Source organism: Penicillium pulvis, assembly GCF_028828015.1.
Source record: "Penicillium pulvis strain IBT 33274 chromosome Unknown scaffold_8_segment0_segment0, whole genome shotgun sequence".
Taxonomy (NCBI): Eukaryota; Fungi; Ascomycota; class Eurotiomycetes; order Eurotiales; family Aspergillaceae; genus Penicillium; species Penicillium pulvis.
Window position 1 is genome coordinate 6,616,861 of NW_026643080.1, and position 26,329 is coordinate 6,643,189.

At 47.9% G+C, this 26,329-nt stretch overlaps 9 protein-coding genes across 9 annotated transcripts; 4 read left to right on the forward strand and 5 right to left on the reverse strand.

Moving 5' to 3' along the window:
- Positions 1–758: 758 nt before the first annotated feature.
- On the forward strand, positions 759–1,367 carry N7503_011919 (uncharacterized protein; the record flags this gene model as incomplete). Its single annotated transcript, XM_057071465.1, has 2 exons — positions 759–812; positions 876–1,367. 2 exons carry the CDS (start codon positions 759–761, stop codon positions 1,365–1,367), a joined length of 546 nt encoding a protein of 181 aa, XP_056918076.1.
- A 1,441-nt stretch (positions 1,368–2,808) lies between these two features.
- N7503_011920 (cytochrome P450) lies at positions 2,809–4,537 on the reverse strand (the record flags this gene model as incomplete). Its single annotated transcript, XM_057071466.1, has 4 exons — positions 2,809–3,000; positions 3,089–3,330; positions 3,399–4,035; positions 4,103–4,537. 4 exons carry the CDS (start codon positions 4,535–4,537, stop codon positions 2,809–2,811), a joined length of 1,506 nt encoding a protein of 501 aa, XP_056918077.1.
- A 767-nt stretch (positions 4,538–5,304) lies between these two features.
- N7503_011921 (zinc-binding alcohol dehydrogenase family protein) lies at positions 5,305–6,506 on the forward strand (the record flags this gene model as incomplete). Its single annotated transcript, XM_057071467.1, has 3 exons — positions 5,305–5,593; positions 5,652–5,922; positions 5,981–6,506. 3 exons carry the CDS (start codon positions 5,305–5,307, stop codon positions 6,504–6,506), a joined length of 1,086 nt encoding a protein of 361 aa, XP_056918078.1.
- A 994-nt stretch (positions 6,507–7,500) lies between these two features.
- Positions 7,501–9,315, forward strand: N7503_011922 (cytochrome P450; the record flags this gene model as incomplete). The annotated part of the gene is made up of 3 exons (XM_057071468.1): positions 7,501–7,716; positions 7,769–7,839; positions 7,905–9,315. 3 exons carry the CDS (start codon positions 7,501–7,503, stop codon positions 9,313–9,315), a joined length of 1,698 nt encoding a protein of 565 aa, XP_056918079.1.
- Positions 9,316–11,099: 1,784 nt separating this feature from the next.
- N7503_011923 (uncharacterized protein) lies at positions 11,100–11,982 on the reverse strand (the record flags this gene model as incomplete). The annotated part of the gene is made up of 2 exons (XM_057071469.1): positions 11,100–11,866; positions 11,922–11,982. The coding sequence occupies 2 exons, from the start codon at positions 11,980–11,982 to the stop codon at positions 11,100–11,102; spliced, it is 828 nt and encodes a 275-aa protein (XP_056918080.1).
- Positions 11,983–13,764: 1,782 nt separating this feature from the next.
- N7503_011924 (ankyrin repeat domain-containing protein) lies at positions 13,765–14,794 on the reverse strand (the record flags this gene model as incomplete). Its single annotated transcript, XM_057071470.1, has 2 exons — positions 13,765–14,675; positions 14,749–14,794. The coding sequence occupies 2 exons, from the start codon at positions 14,792–14,794 to the stop codon at positions 13,765–13,767; spliced, it is 957 nt and encodes a 318-aa protein (XP_056918081.1).
- A 2,396-nt stretch (positions 14,795–17,190) lies between these two features.
- On the reverse strand, positions 17,191–18,042 carry N7503_011925 (uncharacterized protein; the record flags this gene model as incomplete). The annotated part of the gene is made up of 2 exons (XM_057071471.1): positions 17,191–17,686; positions 17,747–18,042. 2 exons carry the CDS (start codon positions 18,040–18,042, stop codon positions 17,191–17,193), a joined length of 792 nt encoding a protein of 263 aa, XP_056918082.1.
- Positions 18,043–19,705: 1,663 nt separating this feature from the next.
- On the forward strand, positions 19,706–24,139 carry N7503_011926 (NRPS-like enzyme; the record flags this gene model as incomplete). Its single annotated transcript, XM_057071472.1, has 1 exon — positions 19,706–24,139. One exon carries the CDS (start codon positions 19,706–19,708, stop codon positions 24,137–24,139), a length of 4,434 nt encoding a protein of 1,477 aa, XP_056918083.1.
- Positions 24,140–25,286: 1,147 nt separating this feature from the next.
- Positions 25,287–25,920, reverse strand: N7503_011927 (uncharacterized protein; the record flags this gene model as incomplete). Its single annotated transcript, XM_057071473.1, has 2 exons — positions 25,287–25,796; positions 25,867–25,920. The coding sequence occupies 2 exons, from the start codon at positions 25,918–25,920 to the stop codon at positions 25,287–25,289; spliced, it is 564 nt and encodes a 187-aa protein (XP_056918084.1).
- Positions 25,921–26,329: the final 409 nt, after the last annotated feature.

Sequence of the window (26,329 nt, forward strand, 5' to 3'; positions counted from 1 at the left end):
TATTAAGAGAGCCGGGGGAATATTGTATTGAATGCGAAGAGTAGAGAATGAGCTGGTATGAAGATTGATGAAGTGGTGCATTGGAGGTACTTAAAGCAACTCATCCTTCATCAGCCTCGAACAAGCGCGCCTGCACGTGGCGAGGTCGCACATGGTTGCAGCGTGGGGGCCTTTGGATCGCGTATCCGCAGTAATCCAGAAGGATAGGCCGTAGAGATAGCCCCCAATTTCCCCAGTGGGACCCCGAAGCTTGGAAGTTCATGCTCACCATTACTCCATTAGGGGGATGTTCATGGAAGATTGTGGGGGCCGGCTGACAACTCTCAGCAATTTTACTCCGGACTTAATTATAAACCACACACCTTACCGCCCTCGGACTAGCGCCGAGCTAGTGTTCTTTAGCGCGCCTCTGCAGACTCGGAAGGATCGTCATCCCCTGCAATTCTTCTTAATCTTAATCTTAGTCATTCAAGGCTTAAACTTGAAACTCCGGGGGCAGAATCCCTATTTTTGGCATCCCACGCAGACTAACTCAATGTTTCAACTTTTTAAAACTTACTTTGGGGGCTACCGTAGCTCACTACCGTATTCGTCACAGCTTATGCTACTCTTGGCATCAATAATCCATCTTCGCATGCCTTGTAGATACTGAACGTAAGCACATGGTTGTTTAAAATTTCATTCTTTCGCTTTTATCCACCCTCTCAACCTCTTCCTCTCAGCTATTCCCGACAATCCTTCCAGAGCAAACTTACATCATGGCTGCGCCATCAGAAATCACCGTCCGCGACCTCAGTGGGAGATGGGATTCGGTACGTCTATTGGCCTCTGATATTAAAACCCGCGCGCGACGCGACCCACTTACATCAATCTAGAACTCGGAGCTTTCCGACGATGCCAAACCCATCATGGAGCTCCAAGGTGTGCCTTGGATCGTTCGAAGCATGCTTGCCAACACGTCGATCTCCGTCACTCTCAGACAGTCCACAGACGAGGCCGGCGTGATCAAAGTTGATTCGATCCAAACCTCAATGGGTCAGGTTGTTGAGGAGACGAGGGTTCTTGATTGGGAGCCCCGGGACCAACCCCATCTGATCTTTGGAAACATGACCGTTCGGTCGCGATTCAGCGAGCCAAAGGATCTGGAGGTTGTATTGCGAGACCGTGCTGGGTCTGGTGGATGCGACTGGGAGGGGGAGGTTATTGAGATTGAAGTCAAGACAGTAGGCTGGAAGAGCATTACGATCTGGGGCTTCATGACTATTGATGGAACCAGGAGATATGTTCGACGATCAGTGGCGAGGAAAGACGAGGAGGAGAGGGTTGTGCAATTGGTCTATGATTGGGCTGGTCCCAATGAGTCCTAAATTGCACTGGGACTGCTGTACTTGGCTCATACTAGACCTACTATTTTGGAGATTCTATAAATGCTTTGGAATTTCATTCTTATCATCTACGTTTCATTCCATCATTTCAAGGAGTTTCCCATAATGATCAAAGCCATTGGCCTGGGTTGAACGACACAAGAAGCTTATTGGTATATAAAGTTAAACTTTTTAATTTGATCAAGATTAAGCCATTGGCTACCGACCTGGTGGTTCAAGAATATTCTGCAAGGATAATAGGGACAATCTTTGAAAGTCTAAATTACTAAACAGAGCCTCCCTGGCCATAGGTAGGTGAAGTTCACGTCTAAGTAGCGGCCTGGAGTCTCACCATGGGTGGCCACCTGCATGAAATACAATATTCTGGTATCGCGTTCTGGGTACCTACAGCCCTGGAGTAGCCTTGGGATTGAGAAGAAGAGTACAGTACCTACTCTCAGATGGATGGAGGCCTGTGGGCATGTGCACTTCAGACAGTGGGCTTGAAGTATATATATTGCGGACCTCCCGTCTTTAGATTTAGAGCAACACGGCATTAAGTCCAAGGCTGACACCGAAAAACTTTAAATCAATAAGTTTCAATGATTAATTTACTAGATACATATCCTACAGAGCGAATTCTGGGCTGAAATGACATGTTCATTTTGGAAATGAGTTTGCTGTGGACGAATGGACTGAGGAATTGAGCCCCCAAAACCGGCTAGAGCTGAACCCCTGAAAGCGGTCAAATGCACCCAACTGCAAGGGCCAATCTTTGAAGTACGGATCTGCCCTTGAAATAGCATGCGCACCTGTTCCCTTCCTTCTCATTCAAGAATACATAGGTTACGGAGTATTTGACAGATAATCGAACCTCTGACTCGGGAAAGATTGCAAGTCTAATCCGCTCATACTGAGTTTGACGAGCCGGACCACTGATATATGCTGCTATTTAACAGACTAATGTGAAGCTGAATTGCTGATATGACTATATATGACACACCGGAATCTAATGCAAACACAGTAGCTGCATCAACCGAGCTTTTATCTAGCCACTGAGGTGCGTATGCAGTTCCTGTCTCTCATCAACTGGATGTTTTCTTTCGCGATACTTTCTCTTGAAAGATAATTAGTGGATGATAGATATAGACACATAAGTGTTTTCAGGGATAGAAATGGTGAATATGATAGAAGGTTAGTGAATTGGACTATGTCAAGTCGAGATAAATCAACCCGTCTAACTACACACAGCCCGACTTGCTGGTTTATTATGCAATATTTGAAGCTTATCCAAGAGCTCATAAGAATGAAATTTGAAGGTGAATACAGTGTTGCTGTTGGGCAGAAAAAGAAGCTACTATGAAGTGCGCCAAATTGTCATGAAATAACACAAAGAACCTGGAAGTCTACCAGCGACCTCGCAATTAGCTCTCAAGCTGTAGGGTCATTGCCTCTTCCAGAGAGCAACCTTGGTGCCATTCAAGCTACTCATAGTCACAGCCAGCTTCTCCTGCCAAGGCATAGGATCCCTGGGTTCCATGCGACCAAAGGCCTGCAGCAGTCGAACAACCGTGTAACTAGCCTCTATCAGAGCATTTTGCTGCCCAAGGCACAATCTAGGTCCTCCATTAAAGGGCTTGATAGGGAACGTCAGCGATGATGTTTTTTCCCCCTTTCTCCCCTTTACAGAAAACAGAGTGGAAGAATTTGCCGGGCGGACTTACCAGGAAACCCCATCCAGGACGCAGAGGGACGTTCTCATCCATCCAGCGCTCCGGGCGGAACGATTCGGCATCATCACCCCAGATCTCGGGGAGTCGGTGCATAGCCCAGATTGAATAGAATACTCGGCTTCCCTTGCTGACGAACATTGGAGACAGTCCATCGGCACCTCCACCGTGGGGAAGAACGGTATCCTTGCGGGCGAAGCGCATGTTAATTGGGACCGGGGGGAGGACACGGAGGGCTATTAAAAGGGTTAATATCCAAGTTATCCCTTGACTAGGTGTGTATGTTAAGGTTGGGCTCTCTTACTCTCGTTCAAGACGCTTTTGAGATAGGGCATCTCCTTGAGGAACTTGTAATCGGGGGCTTTGCCGTCCAGTTGTCCCACCTCTTGGCTCAGCTTGTTCCATGCGTCAGGATTGCGCGCCAGAAGATAGAATACACTGCTCAGTAAGCCAGCGGTGGTATCTCTGGCAGCAAGAAGAACGTTCAAAAGTTCGTTTCGGATTTGGATCGGATCATCACAGGCACCTGCCAGCTCTGCCAGCAGATTGTAACGGCCTGCCTTAGTGTCGCCTTTCAGTGCCTCACGAATGTATTTGTCGGTAAAATCGTGGACAACCTTACATGCCGGCTCAAATTTGGCGTCGCGGATAATCCAGGCCAAAGCACCCAGTTCACCACGCTTGTGGAGTACCTGCTCGGCGTGATCGAAAGCTTCGGAGAATTCCCATGCGGGGGAGCCCACAGCGCTTCCTTGGCAACTCACTGATTGCCCAAGTAGAAAGTCTGTGGCACTGTCGATGGTCAAGTTGAAGAACAAAGGCTGCAAGTCAACCACCGCTCCATCCTGGGCAGGGACACATGAGATGAGAGCCTGAACGTGATTTTCAAGACTGCTGAGATCAGCAACCTGGGTACGTGTGAAACTAGGACGAATCAATGCCTATTTTAGATCAGCTATAGTCACAACTGACTACTAGGAAACAACATGTGTGCAGATTTGAACTTACTCTTGAATGTTGCCACTGCTCGTCGTCCGTAGTGAAGATGCCCTTTCCCAGCAGAGGCCCCATGGCATGCATTCGGGGACCGATGCCATAGTCTTTGAAATTTGTTGCCAGGACCGTCTTGATATTCTCAGGATCGCAGGTAGAAATGATCTCTTGGCCCATTACTACAGCCGTGTTGGTGCGACCAATCTCCATGGCTCTACGGAATGTCTGATGCAAGCTGACATGCTCCCGTCTGGTTTTCTGCAGATGTTGATACGCAGACCAGCCGATGATGCGCTCTTTTTGCGGAGCCCGGATAGGAGGCTCGCATCCGTGGGCTTTCTTGAAGGCGCGAATCTCCAAGTGTCGACGGACGCGTGCAAATACTAGCACAATCACGACGCCAACGGCGAATATGCGCCAAGGGCTCTGGGCCATAATAGTGGACAGCATGATCGAAGGGATCGCAGTACAGGAATTAATCTTGGTCTGTCAGAATGAGAAGTTGTTCACCTTGTAGCAGGCTTGGGGTTGTGTTGGTATTGCGGCGAAATTGTTGCTAAGTGGAAAAGATGTAAGAGTACAATGAATTCGGGTGAAACCTCCTAGAGCTAGTCTCCCGATTTTCTCGAACAAACAGTTTCCTTAAACAGAGCCAAAGAGAATCATGCCATATACACGATAACCAAATGAGGCCGGATTAGACGATTGTCTGATTGGGGTCGAAAACATCCATGTTTCATCCCAATCTACGGAACACATCGAAGCTGACTGAAACCTTATGTTGCTCCATGGAACTCCACGTGGGTTCAAAAATAAACCATTCTTCATTACCAGATCTGGCAAGGGCCCCAAAGGCCCCCAAACTAATCACAAAAATGATTCTAGAAAGCCCCACTGAGGCTGCGATTGAATGAGCTCCCAATCGAGTAAGTAAAATGTTAATCGTTGCCAACTCCGGGGGCCAAACAAGCTCTCGCCCCCAAGTGGGGGCTGCCCGTTTAACCAATCCGTGCGCGCTTACCACATCCCCACGTTTATTTTGGCAATCAAGGTACCAATTACGGAGTTGCATATAAGTTAACTACAACACACGATCTCACTTAAGTGCAAGTAAAGCATAATAAATCCCGATAATTCACACATCATACGACACTCTACTCTTCTCTCTCTCCTCGATATACTTCGTCATCAACTTTCATTCAAGCATAGCGTTAACAATGTCTGCTTCTACCATCCCCGAACGCCAGGAGGCCATTATTGCTGGCCCAGAGGGCGAATTCCTGCTCAAATCAGATGTCCAAATTCCCACCTTGGAGCATGGCGAGATTTTGATCAAGACTGGTGCTGTTGCTTTGAATCCTGTGGATACTAAGCTTATTGGTGATTTCGTGACCCCGGGGGTCATGTTTGGCTTCGACTCTGCAGGCACAGTCGTCGCCATTGGACCTGGCGTGACCAACAAAAACATCAAGGTCGGAGACCGAGTTTGCGGATCCGCCAGTGGAAGTAAGATCGGACTTCGTTTGATTGCTTAGATTCATTGCTGACATCGATTCTCCTTTAGTGAATGACATGAAGCCGCTGGGCGGCTCTTTTGCCCAGTATTCTAAGCTCTTGGGTAACTTGTGCTTGAAAGTACCTGATTACATGTCCATGACCGACGCAGCTGCAATGGGAACTTCAGTCGCCTCGGCTGCTATGTGCTTGTTCTGGTCGCTTAAGTGGCCCGGTAGTCTGTTGGACGGCCCCAAGGAGGGCGATGAGCCCAAGCCTCCTGTTTTCGTCTACGGTGGAAGTACCTCGACCGGAACTATGGTTCTGCAGTTGTTGAAATTGTAAGATGTTTTCCAACTCTATCTAAATTGATGACTGGATGTTAACATTCCCTCTCAGGTGCGGATTCCCGACAATCACCACCTGCTCTCCTCACAACTTCGACTTTGTCAAGTCATACGGTGCCGATGTGGTGTACGACTACAAGACCGCTGATTGTGCGGCTAAGATCCGTGCCGACACCAACAATGAGCTTGAATACATTATCGACTGTTTTGCCGAGGACTCATCTATGCGATTCTGCTACGCTGCCATGGGACGTGCGGGTGGAAAGTATGTGGCGTTGAACCCTTTCAGTGAGCACCTTCACAACCGCAAGGTCATTGAGCCGGACTGGATTCTGGCTACTCGCATTGCTGGTGATGGCTCCAACTGGCCTGCCCCATTCCGCTGCCCTCCTGAGCCCAAGATCCTGGAGGTCTCTCTTCCCCTGTACGCTACCTTCCAAGCACTGCTGGATGAACGCAAGATCCGCCCTCACACCGTGCAGTTGGAGGATGGTGGCCTGTCTGGAATTCCTGGTGGAGTGCAGAAGATCCGCAGTGGAGAAGTTAGTGGTGTGAAGCTGGTCTACACCCTAGCTTAAGCTTTCGGAGTTGACAACCGCATGATACACGAACCATTACCCCACACTTTGGAAGCGATGTTATCCCATTAGAAGACCTTTTGCCGCGCGCCTACTCGTGATGGTCACCCTGCCTAGTATCTAGTTAGAATTTTCATTTTACTGTTATATGACTTGCTATACCTACTTGCATAAATACCGTCCACTTAACTAAAGTTGCTCGCTCTTAGTCTTGCCCAGGCGTTTCCTCCCAGCCTTCCCTACATGAAGCTTTGAAACGTCATTGGTTTCGAGGAAAGGCTATTTTCGCAAATTGAGAATAGTTTCGTCTCGTCAATCCATGAATTCAGAGATCTCAGTACTTCTAGATACCACTATCACGGACTTGAATCATTTCGGGCTGTTAAGCTAGTACAAATTCCAGGGCTAAGACAAATCTACGAACAATTTATCAACAAAAGAATCATGCCATACAGCAGAAAAGATGTGTATCGGCACCATGAATGCCAAAATTATCAGTGTTGTCAGCACATGAAATCTTGCAAATTGACCATTGGCAAACCTAGGTTCGAAGATGGCCCACCGAAAACATGAAGCATGTAGTGGCAACGAAGGATTATTTTATGGCATGATTAGCACCGGGCGGGCTTACCAAATATACTTTACATATTTCTATTGTTAGTTTCTGGCCTCATTAGCGGAGATTTGCGACACGGACTTTGCCTGTTGGGGAGTCCCGTTTTAGGAAACTAGCCCCAGATTTCCCAAAGAGGAAACCAATGCTTACTCGAAATTCGATCAGCTAACTGGCCTCTGAAAGTACTTACATGCGTGTTTGCGGCACCACCACTGATATCTCACTCATTCATCATCTTCCCCTGCTCATTGTCTATCTTTCATTTCATTCCCGTGGCTGGCCCACTGTTGAGTGCAGATCTCAAAACCTTAGATTGATTTTTTTTTTCTTCCCTTTCGAACTTCTTGCAATTTTGGAACTTCCCTTGTCGACGTCACAATGGGCATAAGTATCTGGCAATTTGCTCAGATTGCCGTGGTTGGGGGTACATATGCTCTTGTTAATCATGGACCACAAGAGGGCTTTTTTGCCCGTGCTGGCTACGTGGGATGCTTTTCCATCTTATACTCTGCTTTTCTGTTTGCTCTGGTGGTCTATTCAAGGATCTTGACGCCTCTTTGGCTTAGTCCTCTCACCAAGCTACCCCAGCCAAAGGTAAGACCTACGAAAATTACAATTGGTATGCGCAAAAGCTAATATCATGCAGGGCGGAAGCTGGTGGAATGGCCACTTTATGAATATTTACCGCTCGGGAACTGGGGAGGTTGAGAGGAAATGGTACGAATAGTGCTCACTAAGGGCTGCCACTGAATGTTTACGAAGCTAACGAATCCGTTCTTTAGGATTCATGAGATCCCCAATGATGGCCTCATCTACTACCGCAGTATTCTGAACACAACGCGAGTCATCGTCACGGCACCAAAGACAATTCAGGAAATTGTCACACGCGTAGATGACTTCAAGAAGCCAGTTCTGGCCAGAGCCGTCGCTGGCAAGATTCTAGGAGAAGGTCTTGTTTTGTCCGAGCTCGATAAGCACCGACAACAGCGACGAGTTTTCATGCCCATCTTTGCGCCAAAGCACATTCGCGAGATGTACCCCATATTCTGGGGCAAGACTTGCGAAGTGACAAGAAAGCTTACACAGCTTGTGACCGAGCAGTCCCAGAAATCTCAGATCAATCACGCGGTCTTCGAAGTTGGACACTGGTCATCTCGCGCTGCTCTCGACATTATCGGTATGGCCACCATTGGCGAGGATTTTGGCTCCGTCGAAAAGGAAGATGCACCCCTGGCAACAGCATACAGAAAAACCATCGAGCCAACTCGTGGCCACGTCGCTCTCGCAATGCTCAAGATCTGGTTCCCCGAATGGCTCGTGAACATGCTTCCTAGTCAAATTAACCGCACTCTCGACGAGTCCGTGCCCGTGTTCCGCAATTTGTGCCGAGACCTTCTCCGTGAAAGACGCCAAATGGCAGCTGAGAAGACAAATGGAGGCAAGGATCTACTCAGCTTGTGCTTCAAGTACGAAGATGTCGCGGCCGCAGACGAGGATGGTGTCATCGATCAAATGACTACTTTCCTAGCTGCTGGTCACGAAACCATTTCTGTTGGCGTTACCTGGACCCTTTACATGCTTTGCCTGCACCCCGAATGGCAGACGATTCTCCGTGATGAAGCTCGTGCTCACTTGCCTGATCCCAACGCCAACTATGCTCCCGATGAGGAGAAGCAGAACCCCAGTGCTACTAGCGCCGATGTCGAGCAGATGCCTATGATGCAAGCTTTCGTTAACGAGGTTCTGCGCTGGTACCCGCCTATCCCGCAGACCATGCGTGAGGCTCTAGAAGACACTGTTATCGACGGCCAAGTTGTTCCTAAGGGCACTTTGATTGTCGTTCCATTCAAGGGCCTTCACAGGGATACCAACTTCTGGGGCCCTGATGCCAATAAGTTCAACCCCCGACGATGGATCAATGCCGATGGTACGCTCAGCCCCAACGGGGGTTGTGTCAGCAAGTTTGTCAACCTCTCTTTCATGCAAGGCCAGCGAAGCTGTATTGCGCAAGGTTTCTCTAAGGCGGAGATGGCGTGTCTTCTTGGTGCTTGGATCGGTCGTTTTAAATTTGAGCTGGTTGATTCCACGCTTCTTGATGAGGACAAAATGCTCACTACGATTGGTAGCTTGTCATCAAAGCCACTTAACGGCCTTGATGTTAAGTGTTCCATTGTGGAAGGATGGAGAGACTAAACTGCGCTGATTAGCGAGGATATTGGGGATGATGTCATTGTTTGTTTTGCATTCCGTTACTTGACGGTCCTTTTGTCATCTCAGCGTTTCCCTTTTGTCTCACCTTACATCTTTTTTCGTTGATGTCTATAGAAAGTGTCTAGTACCTTTTGAAATTATTTTGGTCTTTCTATATCATTGCACTCTTTAGATCACGTAGAATCATTTTTAACGGTAACAGAATATATCCATTCGCAGTAACAGTCGTCGTTTGTCTGCTCATTTAGTTACTTCCCGCAATGGATCGGTTGTCCTTTTCCGTTTCTGATTCAGTTTTTTCATTAACAGTCTATCATTTTGTGCTAAGTTTTGATTCTTAAAAGATTCCGCAGTAAGTATTCTTTCCATGACTATAGCTTCCAACAATAAGTCCGCAAGCGGCAGAGTTGAAGCATCCATAACCCCCCATCTTCTACTAGTATTTAGCTGCCCCAGGTAGTATCTACCAGCTGCCAGGGAGTTCTAAATATCCACTTCTCTTTCTCAAATGCTGTGACCGCAAATCCACAGCCAAGACAAACGAAATACCCGTAGGACCCATCTCGTCTCCTGAAATAGACGTGAATTCACTCTATACCCATTTGGGCAGTCAGATAAGTCACCAAAGGACCGAAATTCTAAAACTCACAGCCCAACAATTTTTTCTTCGTCAATGCAAAGCTTGTTTCTCCGGGTTTACGTCATATTACTATCCTTTCCAAATATTCATTTACTTATTCATCATAGGTAGAGAGAGCCGCATGGTTCTGGCCCCCAAGAGCCAAATTTAGCAAATGCGAAGACCCACTTTTATATTGTCAGCCCCCTGATTCGCCCCCACTCACACCATTGGATAGACAAGTAAGAGCGACTTAGGTATGATATGATGTAGCGGTGAGGCTGATTTTTGATCTACACGGGCTCTCTGAAGGTTTGGCGTGGGCTAGAACACCTAGCTACATAACATGGCATGATCGGCAAGGATAGTTGATTTCCTATTTGGGTTGGTAAAAGCTCAGGACAGACCTGCCTGTAAATGCAGCGATAAGATTCTGCATATAGTTTCAAAATTCTAAATGATCCACTGGAGAAAACCTCTTGTGATTGAATATATGCCAGAGTTGAAGAACGTCAAGGGGGCGGATGAGGCGATTAAGGTTATTTCTGGACCTTTCTGAATGGGTATTCCCAGTCTACGACCCAGTATAGCTAGTGCATATAATCCATAATCCTGGACGTTGCTTTTCCCAAATTTAGTCTTAATCTTAGTATTCTTTAAATTTACTGTTTGAGGAAATATGCACCTGGCATGTGGGTCGAATCAGGAAATGTATCCACCCCAGCCAAAGTCTTTATTTTGTGGGGGCGGGACCACTTGCAATATGGGTTTTAGACGTCACTTTATCAGAGGTACATTCAACGTGGATTCTATGCATGCACAAAGTCTAGATGCTCGAAGACAAGAGAATTGAAACAAATAACGCCATTGTGTATTTCATGCTTTATATATAGATGTGAAGATTTCATACAATATAGAGAGATAATAGGAAAGTGAAGATGAGAAAGAAAGAGAAGAAAGAACCAAACACCCCGAACCCATCAAGCAGTCTGTTTAGAAATGGCGATGGTGCCTCAAGTGCACTTGCATATGTATCATGAATCATTGTCGTCGATATGTCCTGCATAGTATTTGACCAGCACCTCGGAAGTGCGACAATGTATTTCATATGATTCTTTGTGCACCCCATGCAGCGCCTAGGAAATATCTAGCATTTCATCTTCAAAGACAGCTCCTTAAAGATTGCTGCAATATCAGCGCCCACCTGGGGCGTTCTGGGCAAATCATGACCACCCTGGTGATCGTAGAACTGACGCTTAGCTGGGTCACACAAGTACGCCAGCTGAACACCAGAGGGCCAAATGGGGTCCTTAGCACCAACAATATGGACACTGGGAATACTGAGCAAAGCATCCTGGGGCAAGAAAGTGAAGTCCAGGCCGAAACAATCAAACACCGGGGGCAGACGATTGGGATTGTGCATCAGCTTGCTAGTGTCATCCCAGAGACCGCCGCCAACACCAGGCTTCACAAGGGTTCGGGCAAGTTTTGCCACACCATCGGTCCTCTGCTTGACCAGCTGCTCGGTCTTGTACTTGATTTGGCGGGCCTTGGCGGAAATGGGCATGCCCAGCTCCTCGAGGAAGGGGTATTCAATGCTCCCGTTGATGAAAATGATTGATCGGGGCATGATGCGCTCGCGCAACTCGATATCCACAAGAGTTTCGTCCATCAGCATGGCCATGACGACTGCTGATGCTTTGGAAAAACAGCAGATGCAATCGTAGGGTCCGTTCACCTCGATGTACCGAGTCAGCCACTGAACGGCTTCACGGAGACTGTCGATGTCATTATTCTTGATCCAGCCGTAGGCAGTCGGCACCACGGTCGACAAACCGCGGAATGGTGGGCATGTGTAGGGGCCATCAATGAAGTCGAAAGTGAAAGACTTGTCGAGCTTTGATCGGAATGGGACTGGAGATACCGTCAGTTTGAGGCAAGATGAACTTCAAAGGGACAGACAACTCACTTGTCTGCGCCTTGAAGATGAAAGCGCTAGTAGCGTGACCGTGGAGCATGAGAGTACGCATTTTGGAGTATGTGAAGTATGACTTTTGTAAACGAAACACGAGTGGCGGGAGAGTTGTAGAAGAGAAGCTGTTTGCTGTGATGGAAAGTTCTCAGAGAGTCGCCTTCGTGGAACCTTTATATGTTCTTCTACGACCGATCGGCCGTTCTTAGTGTGCTTACACCGCATGGTGTCTATTCTTGCTACAAGGTATTTCTGTATACATTACTCTTTTGGGGTGAAGTAGTTCGGATACCCAAACCCGGAAAGGTTTCAGGGCACGCGATGGCAAAATGCTTACGAGCTTTACCTGATTCAGTGACATTTGAAACGACTAAATGATGTGGTCCAATCATATGGAAGGAGCCACGCTTGGGAGGCGAAAGTGGGTCCCGAACCTTTGTTTTAGCCACCGTGAACCAATGCAGGATTGGTGGGGAGCACTGTATTGGGTGGTCTTCCAGGCGATCCTCAAAGGATGGGTTCTAGATGACTGAAGTATCCAATGGTGTTGATCAAGGAGCGGCTTGCGTTTACCGTATAGCGAAAAAAAAATTAACACGCTTGTTTGGCCACCGGGATCCACTCAAGCTGTCAGCAGTGAGTAGTGAGCCCCTGATTTGGTAGACTTTGACAACGCTATACCGTATTAAGCATCCAGAGCGAGTACACGAAACCAATCATGTCGATGAAGTTATGCTGAATGAGGAAAGGTCTATGATGAATGAGGCAAAGTGCGTTCCTTATGCGGAAAGGTGGATCCTCTTCTATGCTGTTTTGATTCACTGAATAGTCATTCTATATCTACTTGTGGAAGTAAACACCGAAATTGTAGGTCAATAATCGCCTCATCTTGTACTACGCGGTTGAGATACCAGAACTGAACACTTTGCGGTTATTGCCATTTGGCTATATAACAAGGTACCCTGCATACTTGCTTGCATCCTTGCTCACATCCTCCACATTCCAGAGATACTTATCTCCCCAAATCCTTCGATCCGGCAACCGATGCAACACTACTGTATTATTCCCGACGAACCGTTTTTGCCCAGCGCCATCTTCAACAACAAGCTCTTTCTCGCTGTCAGCACTAGGTGATACCATGAAAGGTGGGAAGAATATACTGCTTGGTCTCGAGCAGCGAAAGCCGATCGACCAAAGATCCCTAAGATCGGAACGCATGGAAATAAAATGAAGATACTTGGACTATCCACAGCTGATTTCAAATCATCCCTGCACCAAAACATGATTTTGAATCATAATACTGGTTTGTACAAAGTCGTGGAAGTCATATGTATGACAAGGTACCCAAAGCTTGCTTCTATGACATGATTGGGTGCACCATAATCATGAATGGGCTACACTGGTCAAATGGTTGACAAGCTTAATCAAGAACTAATCTGCCACGACTGATCAACCACAGTCTGTACTAGCTCCAAGATCCCGAGAAAGACGATTTTCTGATTACAGATTAAAGAAGGATCTCGTGCTTTTATTTTAAACCGTGTTTATATTCCAAAGCTCGCTAATTATGACAAAAAAAGATAATAGGGGTATAGGCGTGGGGATTGAATCGTGATTCTCTCACTTCTATAAATGAGAATCCGACAAAACCAAAAAGCCCACATGCACAGTGGTCTAAATCTTCCTAGCAATTTCAACTTATGATCCCTCCAATTTGAGCGCCAAGGGGGCCATGCAATATGACAACTTTAACTCCGCCGAGGGGCTACTCGTACCCAGCCAGGGCCAGCCCTGTTTGCCAAGTCACCACCTCGTATATAGTAATACGGGGCATGTCTTTTTAACCAACGGGGACACGGGGATCAGCACCCCGCTCTAACAATAATCGGACAATTTCGCCATTTTCTTGCAAAACCGCGTGGTGCAAAGAGCTTCGCCCCGCATTGTCTGCAATGTGAATGATGTTTTGACCTTGGGTACTGTCTAGCAGTAGACGTACAACGTCGAAATGGCCCTTTGAGACAGCCAAATGTAAAGCAGTGCGTCCATTGACGTCTTGAATGAGAGTGTTTGCTCCTGCGCGGAGCAGTTCGGGAATAACTTCGAAATGGCCTTCGGCTGCGGCGATGTGTAAAGGAGTTTGCGCCTCGTGGTTGAGTAGATCCACATCTTCGGGGCAAGTAGATAGTAGAAGGCGAATAATGGAGAATTTGCCGAAATGTGCGGCGAGGTGAATAGCGCTAAATCCATTGAGACCCGCTAAGTTCATACGGGGGTCTCCTAGTCCGTGCAAAGAACCATCACTGGAGTCGGTACCATCGCTGCCTAGAAGAGGCATCTGGTGGTCCATGAAAGTTGGATCCATGTGAAAGGTCATAGAGTGTTGATCCATAGAAGGTGGTGTGATTAAGGCGGGATTGTCGGAGAAATTGAACAGGTTTTGGACCACCATGTCGTCGGTCATTTCGGGCGCACTTCCAAGGTCGAACAAGTCGATGTCCATTTTGAATCCTGGGAGGTCTTTTGGTTGAGTGGGTGGCGTCAGCAGGCTTGACATTGCCTTTTGCTGTTCCTGATGTCCGGAATCCCTTCGTCCAGTGCTCTCCTTGGGCATTTCAGGCGATTTTGACACCTTTCTCGCGTTCTTGTGGAGATTTGCTGGGATTGTTCGTGGTTGTGTCCAAACTAACTCATTGGGAGAACGGCGCCGGCGCTTCTGAGTCTCCGGGTATGGGGCAGATGAGTGTGAGGCTGCGAGCTTGTTAGTTCATTTCCTTTCTTCCTGTGTTGAAAGACATCTGGATTGGACTGATTGATGACTTACCATTGTTCTCCGGGGTTCGAACCCTGCTCTGTGATCTGCTTGCCATGTTGTGATGTTGCTTTCTTGGTTGATGGAAATGGGAATGAGCACCCAAAGTGGAGGAATGTAGCTGGTATATAATGGTTATACAATCAAAGCAATGACTGTGGCGAATCTTGATTACAATAAAGAATTAGGAAGCATGAAGCGTACAAAAGGACGAACTTTATTAGAATTCTCATAAGGCCGATTGGGAAGTCATACCCCTGTAAAAATAGATCGATCTTCACTATGGAGCATGGGCATACCTCTAAGCGTTCTGAGGGTCCAAGGTAAAGCCATCCTATTGGCAGCCGTGGTCCCCAGACTAGTTCATTTATGGCAATATGTTTTTTAGCCCTACCTGTAGCTTGGTAATGCCCCACTGATATGCGCATGGGGGGAAAACCAAAGAACGTGTTTTGGCGTTTCAGATTCTCTTCGTTTTTCGGCCCCGGAGTTGGACCCACATGGCCCCCAATACAGTTGTGAGGGGAGCTTCCCATTGGCTACTAGTGGGCCGAACTACTAAATATATACATGACATCCACCAGTTTAGCTCAGAAGTCGGTTTCAAATAGTGTGCGGAGTATCTCCTGTATGTCAGATTCCAAGGTCATGGTGAGGATGGTCGTCATAACCTCCTTTACTACCGTAATCACTATAACCACCATTATCTCAGCATCATAGCATCACAGCATAAATGGCATCGTAAGAGATTTCTATTTAGTAGCCAGCCTTCTTTCTGCTATGTAGCCTATCGCCGACTAGATCGAAATCTCTTTAACAAATTTTCAATAAAAAACATGGTCCCATTTGGCATTCGCCGTAGATGGATCACTATTCACGTCGTGTCGCGTGCTATTATTGTCAGAGGGCCGATATTCTCCATGAGCCTAAACAATGCTTCGCCTTCGTCCAGTCGGGAAGCCCGATTTGCAACTCTCTGACAAAGCGTTCGTCCCTATTGCCGAATCCTGCAATGGACTGCGTATCATCGATATTGGAGAATTACTACTTTGGGAGATGTATCACGTCCCGTTCCATGACAATCTTCCAGAAGGAAGCTTCTTCGGGAAATTGGGCTCCGCTCTGATAAGTAAGGGGGATGAATAACCGTAGAAGCTCGATAGAAGGAACAGCCCCCAGGAGGCACAAGTGGCCCCAGTGACACGGCAATAGGGGCCGACCGCACAAATCCCGTGACCGCACGGTTCACAACGTGTTCATATTTTGTCACTTCACAAAACACGGACTTATTTCTCTCCGGAGAGCTTGTTAGGTGGGCACTTGACACTGTCGACGTCAGGCGGTGCCCAGCTGTTCCTTGGTACGTTTCAGATGATAGTTTCAGATCGTGCATTGCTCTTTGGCCATGACACCGATGGTGATTATACAATATTTCTTCATTCCGTTTACAATTACACTTTTCCGGGCGGTCGTGGCTGTGTCGATCACCGTATAACGTGGCGTCATCTTCGAATACGCGTCCGCCCGAATAAGCGCAGGTCAAGACCATTGGTTAGGATTCTTTGTTAGTGGATATTCGGATCTGGAACGAGCCATCCTAATACTCTGCAGTGCATTGATCGACAAAATCACCCTCCGGCCAGGCCGACACCGCTTATTGCCGACATGGAGAAATTCAGGTAAGGGGCAAAGAGAGCATCTATGCTCATGTCAAGGCTGAAGATGATGCACTCAAGGTGGGTCAGGGATTTTGTGGATCACACGTTTCATGCTAACGTGAGCTAATGTCATCCAGAAGCCGACATACGACATCGGCAATATCTTCGGGCATAGGCTCACGTTGTATAATAAACAAATTTAAAATTTGCTTTTTACAAGAATCAGCCCCTTTACTCCACTCTGTCCAAATTTGCTTCTTCAGCTCATTATGTAAGTACCTCGTCAAATTAAAACAATATTCCCATTGCGTAGCATCCGCCACCACAGGACGCGGGGTTCTGGACTACTGCATGTAGACCCACTGAGCACATGGTCATCACCTAGCATGATTTTCAAGTTTATCGGATAAACACGTGGTCTTGCAGTAAATCAAGCGTATGGACATCGATGCAGAGACTTCTTTGCCACCTTTTGGCTAAGAAAGTGAGTGATTTTGGGCTCAATAGCGGTCCAGGTGGACTTGTCAAGGGTCATTATCCAAAGTCCACAGAATGAAAAACGGACTATTACTTTCATTATTTAAAAAAATTACACGTCGTGATAGATTATTTTAACGATATTTTATGAGAAAAAAAAGAGCTGTTATGGATCAAAAGAGGTTTCATATCAGTAATCATCATAGCCTCGAACGCTCATTCACTCGGGGCTTATTGTCATCTCTCCTAACACATCCAAATATATTTTATTCTCATCCAAGGAGAATCAGAAATGAAAAGATCTATACTCTATCCCCTTCTATGCCATAGTGTCTTCGTAATTATTTCTGCGCTTAGTGCCCTTCATTTCCGGCGAGAGTTGCTTCAGTCCCATGCCGAATAAAACGTACACTGCAACAACAATGATCTCCTCGAGGACATCCATGCACAGAAAAGTAGTCACATCTCCAGTGAGCACGCTGAAATTTGCCCGAAGACTCGGCACGTAGTCTCCCAGAATGCTATACAGCAGTCGAACGATCATGAAGGGAGCACAGACAGGGAGACAGAGGAACATCTTCTGCTCGGCCTCGGGAAGTGCTTTCCGGTCGCCAATGAAATAGAAGAAAAGACCCCAGAGTGCAACGTAGCATGCCGTAAAGAGAATAACAGAGACCTTCAGCATAACATTTGTTCCTAGGCTGGCTGATTCCGCGGACTCGGTACCGCCATAGACGGCAATTGCAATGGCGACGATGGAGACAACGGAAATTGCGGTGAAGACCAGTCGGTGAACTTTCTTGAAGTACATGTTCCTTTAAGTTCGCATGTTAGTTCTCGTCTAAACCCCTGTGTAGTTGAGGATAAAAACTTACAGTCTAATGAACAACCCAAGGTTCAATAGAATCAGCGGGGCCAGCCCAATCCCTTGGCAGATGAGTGCACCTCCATACGTTGTGGTGTTAGGGGTATTGATGGTGGCGAGCTGGAAACTTGCGGCGAGTATACGTAGAATTGACAAGGTTACCACAAGGATCCAGCCATCTGATCGACGGAATCCGTGACGCCAGCATAGTACGATTCCCAGGGCGAGGTAGATTATGAAGAAGAAAAGTTGGATAACAGCGACACCATCACGGTATGTGAAGACACCAGGCTGATCTAAACCCATTTTTAATTGTGTGTCGAAGCCTCTCGATAGCTTTGAGGTGAAGGAAAGGAGCTATGGTTATCGAACAGAGAGGAGATTGGAATTTTCCGACACAATGATGACGGGAGTCTCTCAACAAGAGGTAGGTAAATTAGACTCAGAAATAAAGAAGAGCCAAGAGCTGGGCGCTGGAGATTGATTTAAGTACACGCAGCCTCCCGTGGTGGCTAATAATACAACAGTTCTTTGTTAGCGCTTAGCAAATTGAGAATAGACTGCGAGGTGGGTACAGGCGTGGGTGAAAGCACGCGGTAGAGATTGTCGATCACCATGAGTTTCTCTCGTGGGTGAAACTGACCTTATTGGCCATTCCCATATTTTGTTACATGATGGTCTGTGCGTGCAGCGTGCTCATGCATGGGGCGAGCACACCTCGCGTTATTAACCAAAAGCAGTTGGGCGCCAATAGGGATCGCCTATCATAAATTTGGCTACTCCAGGTGGGCCTCGATCACCCAAAATTTTAATCGCCATTTCTTGACAAAAATTTCAAGAGATTGTAATCTGATAGTAGTAGATTTTGGCGTAGCATGTAATTATTCAGGGGTGCGAGCAAAGATTTCAAATCTATGTAATTGTGCAAAGGTGATGGGTATAATTACCATTCTACAATTCATCCTATGGGCGGAGTTACTCCAGCTCTGCACGATCGGCAAAATCATTTGCTAGCCCCTGTAATGTTCCCTGTAAACTACGTCAAATAAAACATTTAGATTGGGGGCGGCTTCGAATAATCTCAGCCACGGACGTTTGTTCACCCATGTCCTACAGTTGCTCTTGGCCTAATAACGCGCCTTCTGTTCAATTGCCAACACATGATAATTGTAGATTACTATTCTATAGAAGATAAGTGGGAAGCCTTTGGCCTGGCAGAGCTTTCGGAATGGGGACTCAATCGGTGATGCGTTATATTCTGATTCGAGCAAATGACCATGTACTCTCAAATGAGCCGCACTAGTCAATAGTCACTAGTCCTAGGCACCGGAGGCTAGATATGGGCATCGTAGGTATTTAAGTTCACGATGTGGGTGGTTGTGAGCTCAAAATACGATGTCCTCCGATCATTTTCCTGTTCTGGTCACAAGCATATTTTGGGGGCTGAAAATCTGGAACGACCGTTAGCTTGATTGACATATCATCTCGTAGGGCAATCCCACCGATATATAACTCCTCCTCATTGGGTACTTCATGTCGCGCTCCATTCCCTAAATGGGTAGTTTGCCTACTAAGGCATTATCAGTAAAAGTGTATGAAGATCACCGGAGTTCGACTCAACCTCTAGAAAATGCTGGCAACCGCCCCTATTTGGTTCTTGCCAGTCTTGGGCAGCTGATGATGCTGACCCACTGCTAAATTGCCGGTTTAAGGCTTCTTGTGTATTGACCGTTAGGTTCGACTATGAATAGAAGCATTGATGATCGAGAATATCTTATTATACATGTTGTATCCCACATATCCATGGTACACCTTTTTTAAAAAAAGTCTTCAATTAACCTTCTCTACTGGGCATCACGATACCACTACACTGCCCATTTTTACGTTACTTGGGGGCGGAATTTGAGCCTCTTCATTATAATCATCTGCATCTAAACATTTTTCGCTTTACACTACTATCGACCGCATCATGGGATTAATTCATCTATCCGACAAAGTGCAGGCCACTTCAATTCGGGACCTGCCGTCCTCTAAACTCCCGCCTTATCATATCACCGGACCAAGCCTCGACGCGACCTTGGTTCGGGCCCATTCTTTCACCGTCCATGGTATTCCCTTGCAATCCAGTCCTGATTCTCGAGCTGTCCTATGCCGCTTTGCACGATTCGTCGGCGATGTTGTCGGCTCAGACCATATCGCGTTCATTGCAGATGCACCAGAGACTGGGCATACATTGGTCCAGGCTGTTATTCCAGTTCAAGCGGCGACGGGTGTGACACCCGAACCAAAGTTGGACTTTTTCACTGGCGTGACCCATGTCGATGAAATTGACTTCAAACTTCTTATTACGGCATACAGCGGATCGCGTACAACAAATGGGGTCGCAGCCTCGGCACAAAAGGGACCTTTTGTTCTTTCGGTGGTATACACCCAAGAGGACAGGGCCGATATTACTCTCCAGCTACGCGGGGACTACGGCGGATGGATTGCTGCGAAACACCTCGTCAAATTGGCTGTCGCATATTTGACCTCTGGATTGTCCGACATTATCGCTACTGGGGCAGGGCTGGACCCGTCCCGCGTGAATTTCGAGTCCTTCCTGCAAGTCACACCACAGATTCAACACAAGAAGCTAGACGTCAATGGCTTCAAGACCAATGGACACATCAACTCTCGCCTGCTTCATTCTGCGTTTGAAGACAATGTTCGACGACACCCCCACAATGTCGCCATCGAGTATTTGTGTCGAGCACCTGCTACATCCGAGCGATCACGACAGCATGCATATGACCGACGCGATCTCACCTATGCTGAGGTCGATAGTCGAGCCAAAAATCTCGCTTCTGAGCTTGGACTTCTGCTACAGGTTCTAGGGAGTCAGTGGCGTCCAGCCTTGGGCGACCAGTACGCTTTTCCCCTCTTCATTTCACCAAGCCCGGAGCTTTTCCTTTCCATGTTGGCAGTTCTCAAGTCTGGCCATGCATTCTGTTCCTTACCAGCCGATGCGCCACCAGAGCGACTACGGACTATCGTCGAGGATCTTGGCTCCCCGATTGTCTTAGGAGTCGGCCCTGTGCCCTGGAACGGTGCTGCTGGATCTCAATCCGAGCGTGAGCAGCTTACTGAGGGGGTTATGTGGGTCGATATCACCAACCCCTCCAGCTGGCGAATGGATTGCATTATCCCGGACACTGTGGGCGCCTCACCCAGTGGCCTTCGTATTCCATCCGAAGATGATCTTTGCTACCTCTTCTACACGAGTGGTTCGACCGGGAAGCCTAAAGGTGTGCTCGGAAGTCATCGCTCAGCCTTGGCCTGTGTGGAAGCAACACTCGAAGGACCACTCTCGCATCTTCCTGCTGGGCCACGGGTGCGCTGGCTTAACCTAAGTGCACCCTCCTTTGACCCCGTCATCATCGACACTTTTGTCCCACTATCTCTTGGTGGAGTTCTCTGTACCGCTGAGCGTGACCTACTTCTCACAGACGTCGAATTGTGTGCACGCGAACTCCGCGCCACTGCCTCATACGCCGTCGCCAGTCTCGCACTTCTCATGCGGCCGGAGCGCATGCCCGCGTTGAAGACACTGATCGTGGGCGGAGAGTCTGTGAATGGTCGAGTGATAGAAAAGTTTGCACGTGTGGAAGGGGATCCGGATGATGATAGGCACCTCATCAATGCCTACGGTCCCACAGAGACCACCATCTTCTGTACAGCGGAAGCCTGTGTCCAGGGCACGCGCAGCTCTGTCATTGGCGATGCGTTGACTTCTGCATTCTTTCTCCTGGCGGACCCGGATGCCCTTGATGCAGGAGAACTAAGAGAAACCCCCCTTGGGCTCGCGGGCGAGCTTATCGTCGGCGGGCCGCAAGTTGCTCTCGGGTATCTCAACCGTCCAGACGCGACAGCAAAGGCATTTATTCCTGTCAATGCGATGGGTCTTCCCTCTGGCACAACGCTCTATCGCACCGGCGACAAGACTCGTGTTGTCTGGTCTTCTGATGGAAAGCGCAAGATTGACTTCCTCGGTCGCTTTGGTACAGACCAGGTCAAACTAAACGGACGTCGTGTGGAGCTGACTGAGATCGAGAATGTTCTTACAAGCGCGCAAGGTGTGGCCTCTGTCGCTGTTGTGGTGGCCAATCCCAAGGAAGGTGTGCGTGCTCAGCTGGTAGCATTTTTGACAGTCTGGGCCGACGAAGATCGTCAAGGTGTCGCCAACAAATGTCGCGCTGAAGCAGAGAGACTCCTACCTGAATGGATGTGCCCTGGAAGCTATACTGTTCTGGATCAGCTGCCGTACACCCCGAGCGGCAAAGTGGACAGAAAAGTGCTGCTAAAGCTCGCTGCCGGTGAGACTTTGAGCGACTCGGTCGTGACGAATGGAGCCTCTGCTAGCGCCGAGAAAGCGGTAGAGAAGAAGCAAGACATTGAGTCACGCGAAATGGATTCAGCTTCAATTGTCTACCGAGGTCTATTCGCTGCTATCGGTGATAAGGTTGCGGGCGCAGAATCCACCACGCCTCTTGTGGGTCTTGGCCTAGACAGCCTACGGACTATGTTGTTCCTCCAAAGCATGCGGGATGACGAGATTGAGGGTTTGGCTTTACACCAGATCCTTTCATCCGTAACCATTGACGACCTGGTCAATCTAGTCGAATCTAAAAACCCAGCGTCCAAGTTGACGGCTGGTCAACAGATGGATGTGGACACACAGGAAAGAAATGGCCATGTGGTATCTATTGATCAATCTATCCTGTCAAAAACAGGTGTGGAAGAAGATGAAGTGGATGTTTCTGTTATCGCTGCCGATGACGAGGAAGGAATTTTTGAACTATCTGTCCCCGAAAAACTCCGTCACTTCTCTCACCACTGCCTGCCTCAGTGTACCTCTGCTCTCAATCTCGCTCCAATCGATGTTGAGCAAGTACTTCCCGCTACAAATACGCAGACTCGCATTCTCTATTACTCCACGCGCCACGAATTTGTGGACCCTACTCGCTACTCTGGTCGACCGCAGCTCGAGCACTTTCTTTACGAAATGCCTCTCGACAAGCTTGAACCGACCCGCATGAAGCATGCTGTCGATGTTGTTCTCAGAAGACATGATTGCTTCCGTTCAGTCTTCTGTAACATCAAGCATCCATTATCTCCCTTTGCCATCTGCATCTTGAACAAAGATTCGGAGCGTGCAATCATTCCCACAGTCGAGATTGTCTGCAAATCTGACCCTAATCATACCAGTCTCTGGCAACACACGCTTGTTTCAGCGCAGCGAGCTGCTGAAGGCGCCATGACGCCGGACCGGCCAGGTGTCACCGTGACTTGGGTCAGCGCCCCTGACGGCTCTCGCCACGTCATGATTCTCTCGCTCTATCACCCCATCTTTGACGGCGTCAGCCTAGGCCACCTCCGCGAAGAGATTGCCGCTGAATACGCTCATCTCAGCAGACCAGCTGGTATCAGAAACCTGACAGACAGGGGCAGAAAGCTCCCACTCTTGCCCATGCGCAATACCGTGGAGCTTCTCTTCGAGAGCACTGACTGGGTGGAGAGCATGTTCTACTGGATGAAGCGTTTTGCCGGCGTGTCATCCTTCCGTTTCGGACCTAGTCAGCCCGCTTCACAAGCCGTAATGCTACCCACTGAGGTCGGATTAGTCGAGACACACATGCGCACTGCCGCCCTTCGCAGTAGTCTCTCCATGGACGATCTCTCCAACAATGCGCTATCACAGCTCGGCACAAGCATGGCTTCCGTCGTACAGGCCGCATGGGCTAGCGTGCTGGCTCAGACCCGCGGTGCCAATGAGGGCAAGCTGGACGTGCAGTTCGGTAGCATCTTGCACGGCCGAAACACACCCGACATGTGGCGCTGCATGGCCCCCTTACTGACGACGGTGCCGATGCATGTGGCCCTCCAGAAGGACGGACAGAAGAACCCAACCAACCGTGAAATCTGCCGTTTGCTCGCTGCTCAACATGCCGAAGTCGCACCCTTCATTGACGTTCCTTGCCCAACGGAAGATACTTTCGAGATGGGGGCCGACCGATTCGATACTGCCCTGAACCTTCAGGCATACCGGAGCGAGACTGCGCCTTCCTCAGACGTGGCCGGTCCCAAGGCTCCACGAGACCTGCCTGGCTGGAGCACCGAGCAGAACCTCCTATCTCCTTACAAGGAAGTTGACATCGGATTCCCAATCATGATGGAGGTGTGGCCGGCATTTGGACCCGAGGGTCCAGACTGGAGTGAAAAGATGACACTGAAATGTGTGTATAATGTGCGGAAGCCTGGTTATGAGTTCTTGAATGAAAAGTGGATTGCTGGCATTGTGGGTGCCTTTGAAGACTCGCTGGTGAGGCTTCTGAGGGAGCCGGAAGCCGAGTATTATGTCGGTTGATGATTTGTGAATTCTATTTAGCGATTACTTTTTTCATTATTTTCGTCTAGTTCTTAAGCGAATATTCTTCTTTCTCCAAAAATTCTTTCTGAGATTACCTAGTACCCCTGGAACAATTCCCTAAAACCTTCAATATCCAAATTCGTCTTACTTGTAGATGTTGAAATGTGGTAAAATGCGAGTCATTGACTGGCCGTGGAGGCTTTACCCAATCTGGATAGGCTCGCGTTCGTGTCGGGCCGCATGTTTACGCGATTCTCGGCCTCACGTCGATCCACCTTCCTGCCCCCATTTTCAGGCAATGACCCGAAATGGGGGTTGAAAGGCGAAAATCCTACGGACATAGAGCAAGCGCTTAGGGGCCGCGGTCCATTCGTATCCAGTCAAATAATAATGCAATTTTGTAAATTTACGGTTGCCTACTGTTTGATTTTTCCCAGTGGTCGAATGTTCTAAGCTTGGAATGTCTAAGATCCAGGGTTCATCCATAATATATGTACAGAGGTGCGGTGCTCAGATGTATATATTGTTACCGTGTTCCAGCGGCACTATCCATATTCATCTCATCGGTATGTACTGGACACAATTTGCACAAACTTCATCTTGAGATTTCCCACCTGAGCAGGCAATGAATCGAAAAAATTAGAATAAAAAACAACCAGCTAGAAAGGTCACTGAATGGATGTGGATAGAACTCTATTGATGCCAGCAAAAAGACAAAAAGATATGACAAGAGTGGGATTTGAACCCACGCCTACAAACGTAGATCAGGAAATGATGTCAAGGTGGACCTTAACCTGACGCCTTAGACCAACTCGGCCATCTTGCCAGTAGATGAAAGTAAGTGTGTTTAAATCAAATTATATTGCTTGTGTGAAGCAAAGTCCGGTAGCGGGATTCGGGCCCCACTTATCTTGTAAAGTCCGCGCCGGAGTGAACTGTAAGTTAAGGGGTCAGATAATAATTCCAGCTTTTGATGAATTAATTTTTATAAAAATTAATGGAAACCAAAGTGAAAAAGCCAGCAGGGTGTAGTGTCAAATAGGTGGGATATAATTGGTATCTATTCAAGTATAGCATCAAGCTCGCAAAGAACAGAGATTATAAAAAGGCGCAAAGAAAATCATGAATATGAAGCAAGACCAGCTCAGTTCATGTCAGCACGAGGTCCGAGGTAGTCATAGATTAGCTTGACCCGAACAACCTCGTCTCCCTTCTTTCCAACAATATGTCTGCTGTGGTATCTTGTGCCCTCGATCTCCTCAAATCCCCAAGCCTGGTGCGTCACAGCATTGTGGTCCAAGTGCTCAGTCTTCAAGTGAATAAAGCTATCCATGTTTTCCTCCATTCCCTCGACCAAGAAGTGATCCTCCTGGTTCAACTCTTTGGCATTTGCCCAGCCCTGGCTTACGCGAATCTTTCCGAAAAGCGCATGGGTGGAGTCGGTGCCCTTGAAGTCGAACACTTTCTTCTCCTGACTGGCTGGTAGACCCGAAGTAGGCTTAAGATCAATGTCCATGTGGGTGAAGCCGTCGGATGGGTCTTCCCACTCCTTGACCTCCAGGACAACATTGGTCATATTCAGCACTTTGCGCATCAGCCAGTTAATGCCTTGGAGCTTGAGGAGGGGATCGTATTCGGAGGAGCGGGTCCGGTTCTAACGTATATGTTAGTATCTGGTAGGCTGGAACGGGCGCAGGCTGAAAGAAGTTTGTTGGGACACTTACCATGACCCACTGGCCATCGAGGTTCTTGAGTGTGATGTGTGCGGGGGCGGACATTTTGATTTTGGTTTCTTGCTTGATGCTTAAATGATTGATTGATTCGCAGTTCCTTGTTCCTTATATATTATCCATTGAGATAGAAAGCCAGCTAATAATAGATTCACCAACTATAATTATCGTATGTCCTAAAAGGTGAACCTGCCATTTCCCAGTAGGCCAAGTAAGCTTCCATTTCCTTTCCTAAAATGGTAATCCACCATATGTCCATGTGGTCTGCACGTGTCAGCTCAAACGCTCCAGTATGATCTACGCGATCGCTTCCCAAAGAGGACAGACAAGTCGAACTGTAGTTTGTGAAAAATATGAATAATTGCTCTCTATGTCGCCACTGCGGGGCTAATCCTGCAAGTGCTATGTTCCGACTGTTTCATAATAATGGATCCAGTGGAATTTAAATGTCAGATTG